At 51.2% G+C, this 12,262-nt stretch overlaps 1 protein-coding gene across 1 annotated transcript in view; it reads left to right on the top strand.

Moving 5' to 3' along the window:
- Positions 1-12,262, top strand: part of arhgap17a (Rho GTPase activating protein 17a) — a 32,358-nt gene that overhangs the window by 15,508 nt on the left and 4,588 nt on the right. The window contains exons 4-19 of the mRNA XM_076034700.1: positions 364-440; positions 1,026-1,137; positions 1,469-1,545; positions 1,685-1,802; positions 2,584-2,652; positions 2,850-2,931; positions 4,743-4,870; positions 6,570-6,681; positions 7,023-7,104; positions 7,231-7,311; positions 7,408-7,521; positions 7,637-7,728; positions 8,424-8,571; positions 9,196-9,495; positions 10,249-10,433; positions 11,339-11,872. Of these exons, the coding sequence (XP_075890815.1) occupies positions 364-440; positions 1,026-1,137; positions 1,469-1,545; positions 1,685-1,802; positions 2,584-2,652; positions 2,850-2,931; positions 4,743-4,870; positions 6,570-6,681; positions 7,023-7,104; positions 7,231-7,311; positions 7,408-7,521; positions 7,637-7,728; positions 8,424-8,571; positions 9,196-9,495; positions 10,249-10,433; positions 11,339-11,872 (2,311 nt within the window). The remainder of the gene's footprint in view (positions 1-363; positions 441-1,025; positions 1,138-1,468; positions 1,546-1,684; positions 1,803-2,583; positions 2,653-2,849; positions 2,932-4,742; positions 4,871-6,569; positions 6,682-7,022; positions 7,105-7,230; positions 7,312-7,407; positions 7,522-7,636; positions 7,729-8,423; positions 8,572-9,195; positions 9,496-10,248; positions 10,434-11,338; positions 11,873-12,262) is intronic.

Here is a 12,262-nt window from a genome sequence, read left to right as displayed (position 1 = left end):
TCCTCGCACATCTGTTGTCTTCATGACGCATGACGCTTTCGGCTGTTGGGACTCTCCTTCAAAAAGAAAACAAAAAAAAAAAAAAAAAAACTGACACAGGATGTGGAACACTGAGGTGTTTTGCACAAATGTGTCAACTGTGAAAATAATGTGGCAGACGTCTCGTCGTAGTTTTCCACCTCGAATCCCATTTAACTCTCTCTCTTCTCTCTTCTGACTAAACACTTCGCTCGATGGAAAGACTTTTTCCATCGTCCATCCCTGAAGCTGCCGTATGAAAAAATGCGCGTCTGTTTGTGTGGAGTGTGATTGTGTCTCCGTTGAACCTCATCCGTGCCCGTGTTTGTCCCTGACGCACAACAGAAGAAGCTCCCCCTGACGTCGCTGTCCCAGGCGATGGTGGAAGGTGGGAACCAGTTAGGGGAGGACTCCTTGATCGGGTGAGTGAGTGAGTGTGAGTGAGTGTGAGTGTGTGAGTGAGTGTGAGTGTGAGAGTGAGAGTGAGAGTGTGAGTGTGAGTGTGAGTGTGAGTGTGAGTGTGAGAGTGAGAGTGAGAGTGAGTGTGAGAGTGAGAGTGAGAGTGTGAGAGTGAGAGAGTGAGAGTGTGTGTGTGTGTGTGTGTGTGTGAGTGAGAGTGTGAGTGAGTGATTCAGACGGCCAGCAACAAACTGAGCAGAAGGCTCTCCAGAGAAAGTGAAAGATGAGGCCGTGAATTCAGAACCAAGCGCTTGAACCACTTTGTTGTTTTGTGTAGTTGAATTCTTGATTCTGAAAATGTCCACATTGACAGAACAGTCATGTGCCTGTCTGGAACTAAAGAGGAAGAGAAAAGGCAGCATTTTGCTGGCTGGCGTGCGTGACGCAGCACAGGCTCTGACATTCTTTCAGCGTATTTGCGTGAATGATCCAAAATCCTGATTCATTTCTCAGTTGGAAGTTCACTCTCTCTCATTCTGTGTTAAAAAATTATCCATTTTTTTTTCAATGGGATTTTTAACAGTGTTTTCTCTCTTTTTTCCCAACAGGAAGATGATGGAGGTGTGCGGCGAGGGCGAGAACCGCCTTGCCTCAGAGCTGATGCAGCACGAGCTGCAGATCGAGAAGGACGTCCTGGACCCCCTCAGTCAGCTGGCCGAGGTGAGAGGCCTCTCCATGTTTCACATCGCCACCAGTACAGACCCGGTGCTGATCGGGTTCGGCGTCGCCACAGGTTCACCAAAGTTTGCCGAGGTTCCAGGAAATACGCCGAGGCTGTCCGTTATCTCAGGGACGCGCCGGGGCTGTTTCCTGTGCAGCCGCTTTTTTACTGCAGCTCTCAGGTGTCTCACTATGAGTTTTGTGACGTGATGTGCAAGCGTCAATATTGACAGCAGCTCGCTCATCTGTAATCAGACCGAATGCTGTGGATTCACCGTTTGAATCTTTAAAAAAAAAAAAGCAAAAAAAAAAGCGTATGTGTGTTTTGTAGGTGGACATCCCGAACATCCTGAAGCAGAGGAAGCAGCTGGCCAAGTTAGTGCTGGACTATGATTCTGCCAGAGCAAGGTTTGTCCAAACATCACTGTCTCCTGTGTGTCAGACGATCTGTCGAGGCCACATGGAAAGGAAAAAAAAAAAAATGAAGTTTAAGTTTAAAGCAATTATGATAATGTTTTTTTTTCAACTTTGACCTTTCCAAACTCAGATGGTTGCAGGCGACCAAGTCAATAATCTCAGGGACAAACACTCAAGCACTGACGGCCAAAGCTGACCTGCTCAAGGAGGAGATGGACGAGTCCATGAACAAAGTGGAGCAGTGCAAGGTAACCAGCACGATGGACGACGTCGCGCCCGTCGTCCAGCAGATGCCACTGTAGCAGAGCTTTATTCACACTTTATATCACCACAAAATGGCTCGTAAAGGAGCGTAAGAAGCACGTCCAAAGCTTTGTCATGGATTAGACCTGTCTGGAACCTGACTCGCCAACATTTTCAATCTCCTCGGCTTCCTGTAATGGAGAAGCAGGAGTTATGAGAGCCAGAGGCGACTCCTCAAAGCTGCTCTTTATAAAATGTAGATGGCGTGGAAGGTGAAGGTCTCACCAGTTGTTAAGCAGTAGCCGTGGATGAAGCCATCAGCGAATGCAGCAACTGTGATGGACTGAGTGTTGTTAAATCCTCAGCCAAGTTTTTCCATCCCCTTGCTCCGTTGTTCTCTTTAAAAGAGGGGAGGAGATGAGACAAAGCCGGAGGATTCAGGAAATCCTGCCGGGTCGCCACTAGTTTGCCTTGAGACCACCAGTGTTATTGCTCACGCCTTCATTTGCTTTTTAATCAGCCTTTTTACACACTGGCCTAAGAATTGCTGGTGGGTTCCACCCCTTTTTTAAGTCTTTAGGCCTAACTGTGGAAAACATCGAGGCCTCTGTCCACCTTCCCTGATGCTCTGAAAGTGTCACGTCAGCTCGTGTGTGTGTGTGTGTGTGTGTGTGTGTGTGTGTGTGTGTGTGTGTGTGTGTGTGTGTGTGTGTGTGTGTGTGTGTGTGTGTGTGTGTGTGTGTGTGTGTGTGATTCTCTGTTGACCGTCTGCTCTCTGTTGCTCAGGACCAGCTGGCTGCCGACATGTACAACTTCTTCTCCAAAGAAGGCGACTACGCTCGCTACTTCGTAACAGTGAGTACGCTGTCGCACCGCTCCGGCAAACTTTCGTGGGAACGCTCGCATCTGTGGGGGGGCTGAAAAAAAACTGCCTGTGTCAGCAAATTTATTCACTTTGCTGTCGTGTCTTTACGCGGCCTGTATGATTTGCCCCCCTCACGCCAGTTTCTCCTTTTTCTTTCTTTCTTTTCTTCACTCTTCCGTCTGTGCAGCTCTTGGAGGCTCAGGCCGATTACCACAGAAAGTCTCTCACTGTGCTGGAGAATGTTCTGCCGACCATCCAGGCACAGCAAGGTAATGTTACACACCACACACACACACACACGCATACACACTGGGGCACCGTTGCAAAGAAATTGGGGTTTCAGTAGCTGCGTTTCCATTTCCCCTAGAATTGCGCAAAACCTAAATAAAGCAATAAAGAATTGGTATTGGAAACAGCTAAACTTGGAAAAACCTCTCAAATATCACTAAAGCGTTTTGACGCCCTCAGGAGGTGGTTTTTCAGACATATGGATATAGAGGTATATCGCAATATAGAGGTATATCACAATATAGAGGTATATCGCAATATAGAGGTATATCGCAATATAGAGGTATATCGCAATATAGAGGTATATCACAAAAGTGTCATGGAAACACGTTTTTCACATTTACGCGTCACCAGACGTGACGCACGTGGTCACATGACCATTTCGCTGACCAGTGAAAAGGGTGCATTATGTTTGGACGGAGGAGGAGATGGAATATTTTTTTACAAGTAATCAAAGAGAAAAAATATAACAACCATCCTTGACAGCAGAAAGAACGTAAACAAAACCTCACGGGATGAGATTTTGCGAGAATTGCGGCTTATGCGCTTCACACCCTTCAGTGGAAACACCTGCAAATCGCGATTGTACTTTGTCAAAATTTTACAAATATCGCTTTTATTTTGCGAAAAGCTGTCATGGAAGCGCAGCTAGCGTCTCCGCATGACAGGGGGGTGGCTGTACGTGTGCCGCTGGGAGAATGAAAGTGTGTCTCTTATGTCAACCAACCCCCCCCTCCCTCCCTCTCCGCCCTCGGTACTTCTTTGGTTCCTGTGTTGCTGGCCGCCATCTTTCCTGCCTCACACGGAGGAGGAAGTCAGAGTGGCTGACCCCCTCCCCCCCCACCCCCGCTGAGGTGTTGCCAGGAGAAAACAAAAAGCTGTCCAGTGATACCTTCCAGCTTTGTTGCTCCGCTCTGTTTTTCTAACTTCCGCACTGGTGGGACTCTTGCCAGTCGCGGTCACAGTTCAAACCCGCAACGCAGGCCCCACATAAGGAAGAGCAGCCTTTAATTTTCACCGCGACTCCCCCTAAATGTTCCATTTGTGCCAACAGAACCAGCTTGTTTGACTGTGTTATTGTAGGGAGTTGTTGTTTTTGTTTTTTCTCCTTCGTGTCCTACTTCTTTTTCTTCTTCTTCCATTTCTCGTCCTCCTTGTGCCGAACACATGTGGCCCTATTCAGACCAGCCTGCTCTCCCAGCATGTGGCAATGAGTCACCGACTCCACACACGCCCCCAGAACCTTCTCACCTCACGCTCACCCATCTTTGCCTTTTTTTTATTTATTTTTTTGTGAGCGTGCGTCTCCTGCACATTGACTCTCTCTCTCTCTCTCTCCCTCTCTCCCTCTCTCCCTCTCACTCTCTCTCTCTCTCTCTCTCTCACACACACACACACACACACAGAATGACGCCCGCCTCTGCTCGTGATCATTATTATAGCAGTGCCCTGTAGGCAGCGTGCGTACTGGTTATGAAGTGGCCCCGGGGGCCAAGAGAGAGACACAGACAGAGAGTGAGAGTGAGGGTGAGAGAGCCGTTGACCCAGAAACCTGCCATCCAGACCAGCAGCAGCAGCAGCAGCAGCAGCAGCAGTGGCAGCTCGTTCACAGCCGCCCTGCGTCACCGCTGATCCTCCTCGCAGTCAGATTACATGTTTAATCAGCCACAGGTTCATCCTGTCGCTTTTTTTTTCTTCTTTCGTTCCCCCTGCCTCCCTCCACCCTCTTTGCAATTTAAAAAGAAGTCTGCAGAGTGACTCTTCCACCTTTGTTTTTTTTCTTCCCTCTCAGACTCGTGGACGGAGAAGCCTGCGTTCGGCACGGGGCTGGACGAGCACCTGAAGAGGAGCGGGAGGGAGGTGGCCCTGCCCATGGAGGCCTGCGTCATGATGCTCCTGGAGACCGGCATGAGGGAGGAGGTGAGCGGCTGCAGGCGGGACGTCCTGTCCACGTTCATCATTGATGGCGTGGTGGGCCGTCCGTTGGAGCGTCGGGAGGCCAAAGAAAGAAAACCTCCAGCTGGTCTTTGCTCAGACGCTTCTCATGTGCTGACTGAGATCTCAAGGGAGGAAACAGCCAGTTTGACTTTTCCCACAATCATTTCCAGCTCTGCTGACTTTGTGTCGAAACAGGTTGATCACACACACACACACACACACACACACACACACACACACACACACACGTGACCTGGCAGGGCCCTCGCACATTCAGCTGCTCTTCATCATCGTTCATTAAAATTCTCCCGGCTGCGCTGCCTCGGACAGCCCCCCCCCCCCCCCCCCCCCGCCACTGGTGTCAGTGATTCAATCCAAGCCGCCAAGTGTTTGTTCACACGGTGCCTCCGCACTCGCTCAGAGTGGAAGGAAGAGCTGACACACGCTGTCGTCACCTGGCGAGTTGACGACCCCCCCCCCATCCCCACAAAGATAAAACACAATGGGTGTGTGTGCGTGCGTGAAGGAGAGTCTAAGTGTTATCTGCATTATGTGTGTGTCCGTGCCTGTTCGCTGCCCGCTGTGTCATTATGGCGCGCAGCGACCTTTTGTTTACGCGTCAAAAGTAAAAGAGCGGCGCCCAGAGTGCCGTGTGTGTGTGTGTGTGTGTGTGTGTGTGTGTGTGTGTGTGTGTGTGTGTGTGTGTGTGTGTGTGTGTGTGTGTGTGTGTGTGTGTGTGTGTGTGTGTGTGTGTGTTTGCTCGCTCGCTGTCAGGGCTCCATTATGTGCAGCTGGCCGGCCGGTTTGTGTAGCGGACTCTCATGGAGTCCGTCAGAGTGGAGCGCGCACGTCTGCTGGCATCCCTATTTAGTTGAAAGAACTGTCACTTTTTTGTCTTCAAGATTCTATTGCCACCCTTTTAACACGTTTGTTTTGTTTTATTTTATTTTGAAATGATCTGATTATTTGGAAAGGCAAATTTCCATTGTATACATTAGTTACAGACTACAGTCATTCCGGGACATATAGAAAAACAAATACAGAAGGTTCATGAGATTTTGTCCATTTTGCCTTTCGTGTTTTTTTTTTATTACTTCTTTTAGTTGAAAACAATAACGATGGTGAAACAGAACAGAAGTGCGGAGTGCACCACTTCAGAACATCCAAGTATCACTTTAGAAAGGAGAACAGGTTTATACAAGGCACAAGCGCATTCATATGAAATCAGATCTAATTGGTTTTACGTACTCGGTCCATTTGGACCAGATCCTATAGAACTTTTCTTTTTCAACTTTGAGAGAAGAAGATAAATTCTCCATAACATGTTTCGTATACAATGCCAATCCAATCATACGTGTATTTGTTTTAATGATTGAGGCAAAGACCTGCAAAATGAGTGTAGGTCTGGGCTCTCAGGTCAGAAGGGGCTCAGTAGAGTTACAACAACCCTCTGCTTCAAATTCAGTACATTATGCTCTTCCTGGTCAATAGTGATAGTTTGCCATTTATTAGTTGATAAATTGGTCTATTAGAAATGTATCTATAATGGGTCTTCTTGATACAGATAATCCAATTCTCTTGATACTGAAAGAAATATTGACAAAACCGGCCTTAAAGGAAGCACAGTGGATTGATTTTGACCTTCTCTTGCTGCTCTTCTGCTCTTGGTGTTTTCTCTCAGGGCCTGTTCAGAATCGCAGCCGGGGCGTCCAAGCTGAAGAAGCTGAAGGCGGCGCTGGATTGCTCCACGTCACAGCTGGAGGAGTTCTACTCAGACCCTCACGCTGTCGCAGGTACGTCCTGAATTGAGTAGGAACGCGTGAACCGAGTCAGGTCAACAATATTTGTGCGAGGCGGTGGAAACGTCTTGATTTATCTCACGCGTCGGCTGGCCGAGAGCCCTCAGAGTCTCCTGCCTCGCATAGTCAAGAGAACAAATCAGAGTCATTACGTCTAGCTTGGATGCTGGAGCTGGAGACGTCTTTCTTTTATACACCGGTGTGTTAGGAGTGACAATGGCAGCCGCCAGCACCCAGATTCCACAGTTAAACTGAGAGATGGACCAGTTTTCTCTGAAGCGACGCCTCGCTTTCAGTGCCTTAATTATTCAAACTGTCTGTAACTGTGGTTTCAGGGGCCTTGAAGTCGTACCTGAGGGAACTGCCCGAGCCCCTCATGACCTACCAGCTGTACGACGAGTGGATCCAGGCATCCAGGCAAGGCTCACCACATGGTCACTGCAGCTGGGGGAGGGAGGGGGGGGGGGGATTAATAGGCGACACCAGGCCCGTCTGGACCAATAACACGCGCTCTCGATTATCTCCCTCTTTTATCTCTGGCAGTGTGTCTGACCCAGACAAAAGGCTCCAGGCGCTCTGGGTCGTGTGCGATAAGCTACCAAAGAACAACAAAACCAATCTGAGGTCGGTGACGCGGCCGCCGCCCTGAGTTTATCAATCGTACATCGGTGGCCCGGAGGGGGGGGAATGAATCGACAGCCGTCCCGTGTCGTCCCGCAGGTACCTGGTGAAGTTTCTGTCCAAGCTGGCTCAGGACAGCGAGGCCAACAAGATGACCCCGAGCAACATCGCCATCGTGCTGGGACCCAACCTGCTGTGGACCAAGACTGAGGGGTGCGTGGTGTGCAGTGATCACACTGACACGTAGCCAGCGAGTTGAAAACACTCATTGCAACTCACTGCATTTGAACCTTGTTGTGAGCTCCATCTGCTTCTGTCTCCACCTCAGGAGTCTGGCTGAAATGGCTGCAGCCACATCGGTGCACGTGGTGGCCATCGTGGAGCCCATCATCCAGCACGCCGACTGGTTCTTCCCGGAGGGTGAGTTCTGCCTCTGCCTCCCAGTCACACCTGCCTCTCTCTGCACCAACGTCATAGACTGTAGTCGGGTGAAAACTGTGGTCGGTGTTGTTGGAATTGCGGCACCAGTGAACGGGTTTGCGTCACAGCCGCACTAAATCGGCAGCGCTGGAAAATTCCAGAATCACTTCTCCACAATTCTGCAACGGTTAATCTAGCAGTGCATTGACGGTCTGTGACCGAAATGAAGCTGAAGTATAATAATTATCATTCTCGTTATCAATGATTTTTTTTTGGAATCCTCCATTTGACAAAAAGAAATAACAAACACACATTGACTTGCATTCCTGAGTTTTAAGTGAATGTCACGCTCGATGAATTACATTTGGTCTCCTCGTATCTTTGCTCCGAACGCTTCACAGCGTCATCTCTGCGCATTTGCCTCAGTATCCAAGGTGAACTGTGGTCAGGTCACCCACTCATACAAAGATAACGAGTCTGCGGTTTGTGATGGACCTTGGCTGGTGACTTCCTGTCAGAGACTCTTCTCACACGTTGTTGCCCTCTGGGTTGGATCCAAAGATCTGCAATGCAGCAAAACCCTCGCACCTCCTGGTCCATCTGGCGGCTCCTCCTCCTCCTAAATTGTCCTGAAGGTGAAAGGTCAAATTGCATTGTGTCATTTCCTTCTTCTTCTTCACTCTCTTCCTCGCCAGATGTGGACTTCAACGTGTCGGGCATGTTTGCCATGCCGGCTCCTGCCTCCAACCACAACAACCACCTGGACTACGACAGCGGGACCATTGAGAAGAAGAGGCCGGCCAGCCTGGTGGCACCGGAGAGCGAGGCGTCGCGCAAAGAAAAGTTAGCTGCAGCAAAGTTCTCCACACTCTGTTTCACATCCTCTGCTGCTCACAGCGTTCGAGGCTATCATAGCTGTGTTGGGTTTTTCTCTTTTTTGCTTCAATGTCGAGCCGCAGCTATTGATTATTTTTGCGACTGATTAATCCGTCAATTAATCGATTATTGTCTTCGATTCGATTAAATCATTATTTGAATATCTGAAAAAGTAAAAGGATACATATGTCTAAAAAAAAAAAACATTTATCCTGCCATCATGTGTGTCACATGTGCACCGTCCATGTGAAATACAGCAGTGGTACCAATGATTCAGGTGAATCGTAACCAGATAACCTTTTTAATCAAATCGATTAATCGATTAATCATTTCAGCTCTGCTTTTGTTGCTGCTCTTCCTGATGCGTTTTCCTTTGCTTCTTAGAAATGTTTGGGGGTAACTTCTTAACGGAATCATTGACTACGGTCCCTAACGCTGTTTTCACCGATGCGCTGTGGCTTCTCTGGGGTGACGGTGATTCTCTGTCTCGCTTTCTGATCAAGGCTTTGGTGTTTTTTTCTTTCCTGTTGTTGTCTGTCCCCTCCTCCTCCTCCTCCTCCTCTTCCTCCTCCTCCTGCTCTCTCTGTCTAGTGTCTCTAACAAGCACGCGGACCACACCCTGCGTAGAGGCAGTAACACCTTAGCTAGAAAGCAGCACACCTCACCTGCCTTCCAGCCTCCATTACCCCCTGTGGAGGCTCCAGGCCAGGGTCACGGGGTCGCCTCGGCCGAGCCCCAGGCCCCGGCCCAGGCCCCGGCCCAGGCCCAGGCCCAGCCGGCGGCTCCCTCAGGGGGTTCGGGCTCTGACGCCACCCAGAATAGCTTGGTGCAGGGCCTGGCTGCCCTGGCTGCCGCGCAGCAGCTCTTAGCCCAGCACACGGAGGAGCTCAGGTAAGAGCTGCTTGGCCGCCGCAGACGGAGCGTGACGCAGCATGCCGGGAGCGTCCACGTTACGGGAAGGCCTAAGTGCCTTCTCCACAGAGGGGATGAGGTCAGACTGATTGGCTGGCCCGAGTAAAAAGCTGAATCATTAATGCATTCTTTACTGGTATCTGGCAGACGCCGCTGCTTCTCAATTTGCGGTTTTAGCGAGAGAGGAATTTTCTGACGTTGCCAATCAGAGACGGAGCTGTGCAGCCTGGTCTGCTTCCCGGCCCGCAGCCGCAGCAGCCGCAGCAGCCGCAGCAGCGTCCACAATGCCTGCTGTCACTGACCGACTTCCCATCTCGCCGTTTTCTTCCCCCAAAATTCGCTGCGATCAGCAGGACCTCCACACACTAAACACCCCCACCCTCCCTGAAAGCGCTTTGAAAAGCCCGGACCGCGGGTGCCAGTTATGCAGCGGCTGAAGGCAGCCTTTGATTTGGCTGCTGAATGGGCGACATTCACGCGCGGACAGGCGGCACCATTCAGCCCGGCATTCTTGCGCTCCTACGGCCTCTGTTGGCAAGGTGCTGCCAGATTAGACGCCCGGATTAGATCTGAGGAGGTGAATCGCGGTTGCCAGATTTTCCCAGGAAGGTCGTCACAGCGCTAACCAGTGAAACATCCCGGAAAAAAATGTGATTTTTTTTTTTTTTTTTTTTTTTTTCCTTTTCTTTTCTTTAAAAGATAAAAAACATATTTTTTTTGTCTCCACTGCAGCGTGAAGATACGTGACGGCACACCTGGCCAGACCCCTCTGCTGCAGAGGAACGGCAGCGCGGTGGCAGGGGGTGGAGGAGGAGGGGGAGGAGGAGGAGGAGGAGGAGTCCAGGCTGCAGGACAGCTGGGCTCCGGGACGCCTGCGGCTGGATCCATGGGGCCCAGTCCCCACATGATGCGCAGAGGTCAGAACCTGTTTCATGACTTCCTACATCTCATTTAGGGTCTCCATCTTAAATGTATTTATACACACTGTATAAATCACCCTCACAAGGCCTTTCATCCTTTTCAGCAACTTTTCACTTTCTTTTTTATTGCTGAAACAAGAAGCAAATAAACAAACAATGACGCAACAAAACACAACAATAGAAACACAACCCTCCACTCCCACCCTGGTTGTGTGCAGGCAAAACTGCACTCAGTATCATTCCACACACCCCGGTTCCAGCTCTTTCTCTGCTTTTATGCATCATAATATTGCCACAAAATGTTTGGAGACATTTTGTGGCCCTGCATCAGAAGAAAAGCCGCATAGTTCCACCGCTGACCGCATGGTGGGTTTGGCTGCAGATGTACAGCAGGGAATGGTGGGAGAGAAAGAGGGAGTGATGGAGGGAGGGAGGGAGAGAGAAAAAACACCTTTAACAGTTCATTAGTGGTGACTGGAGACAAACATTTTGCATTGTTCTGCTGGTCAGTCCGGCTTTAGGTTGGGTAACAGAACATTTTTACTCTCACTGTATGTTAACAAGGAAATAGTGTGCAGCCTTGTCAGTGCAAATACATACCTGGAAAAAGTAACAGTTAAAAGCACTTCCTCAACACTTGTAAACTGAATGAAGACACTGCATGCAGTAGTTTAAATGCCCAGACCTCAGTCCAGTACTTCTGCGTTGTTACTCCTAAACTGACAGACACGCACACAAAGAATGCCACTAAACCCCCAACAATACTGGCATGGCCCCTCGGCCTCAAGGGAAGAGTTGGGAAAACGGCCCAGTTGGGAAAATGAAACCAGTGGACGCGACCTGAATACCAGGACACGGTCACGCGCGAGACGCAGTAACGACACTCTCTGTTCAATTTCCAGGTACCAAGAAGCAGGCCCCGCCCCCTCCCAAGCCCACCAACCCTCCCCCGAGCCAGCCCTCGGCCCCGGGCGCCGCCCCCCCCACCGCCAGCACCTCCTCGCTGCCCCCGCAGTGCCACAGCCCCGGGTCCAGGGCGGCGCACAGCCAGTCCCCGACCTCGCCCACCTCCCCGGCCTCCCAGCCGTGCGCCACGCCCCGACGCCACTCCAGCAACCAGCCGCCCCTCCAGGCGCCCAGCCACCCGCCCCCGGAGCCGCCCACGCACGCCGGAACCCCCACGGCGGGGGCGGCGGGCGGGGACCAGCCGAGCGCCGAGCCCTCCCCGCCCGGCACCCCGACGCCCCCCGACACGCCCCCGCCCTCCTCCGCCGCCGCCTCCCCGTCCCCGGCGCCCACCTACCCGACGGGCTCGCTGCCCCGGCCGCGGCCCGTCCCCAAGCCCAGGAACAGACCCAGCATCCCGCCGCCGCCGCAGCCCAGCGCACCGGCCAGCGACACCAACGGCCTCTGTGCCACAGCATACAAGAGCTCGGGTGAGTTCAGTCCACCAGTCAGTCAGTCAGTCCGTCCGTCAGTCAGGCAGCTCAGTCCGTCAGTCAGGCAGCTCAGTCAGTCAGTCAGGCAGCTCAGTCAGTCAGTCCGTCAGTCAGTCAGCTCAGTCAGTCAGTCCACCAGTCAGTCAGTCCGTCAGTCCGTCAGTCCGTCAGTCAGGCAGCTCAGTCAGTCAGTCCGTCAGTCAGTCAGTCAGTCAGGCAGCCCAGTCCGTCAGTCAGGCAGCTCAGTCAGTCAGTCAGTCAGTCAGTCAGGCAGCTCAGTCAGTCAGTCAGTCAGGCAGCTAGCTGTCATTGTTAGGAAATAAACATGCATTTGGCTATGCACACTCACCCCTGTTTTACACCAGAAGCGTCAGCAGAGCGTCTGCA

Source organism: Nelusetta ayraudi, unplaced genomic scaffold (genome assembly GCF_046127955.1).
Source record: "Nelusetta ayraudi isolate G7.1 ecotype Tasmania unplaced genomic scaffold, CSIRO-AGI_Nayr_v1 ptg000042l, whole genome shotgun sequence".
Lineage (NCBI taxonomy): Eukaryota > Metazoa > Chordata > Actinopteri > Tetraodontiformes > Monacanthidae > Nelusetta > Nelusetta ayraudi.
The sequence above is the reverse complement of the archived record's forward strand: the minus strand, read 5'-3'. Positions and strand labels throughout refer to the sequence as shown.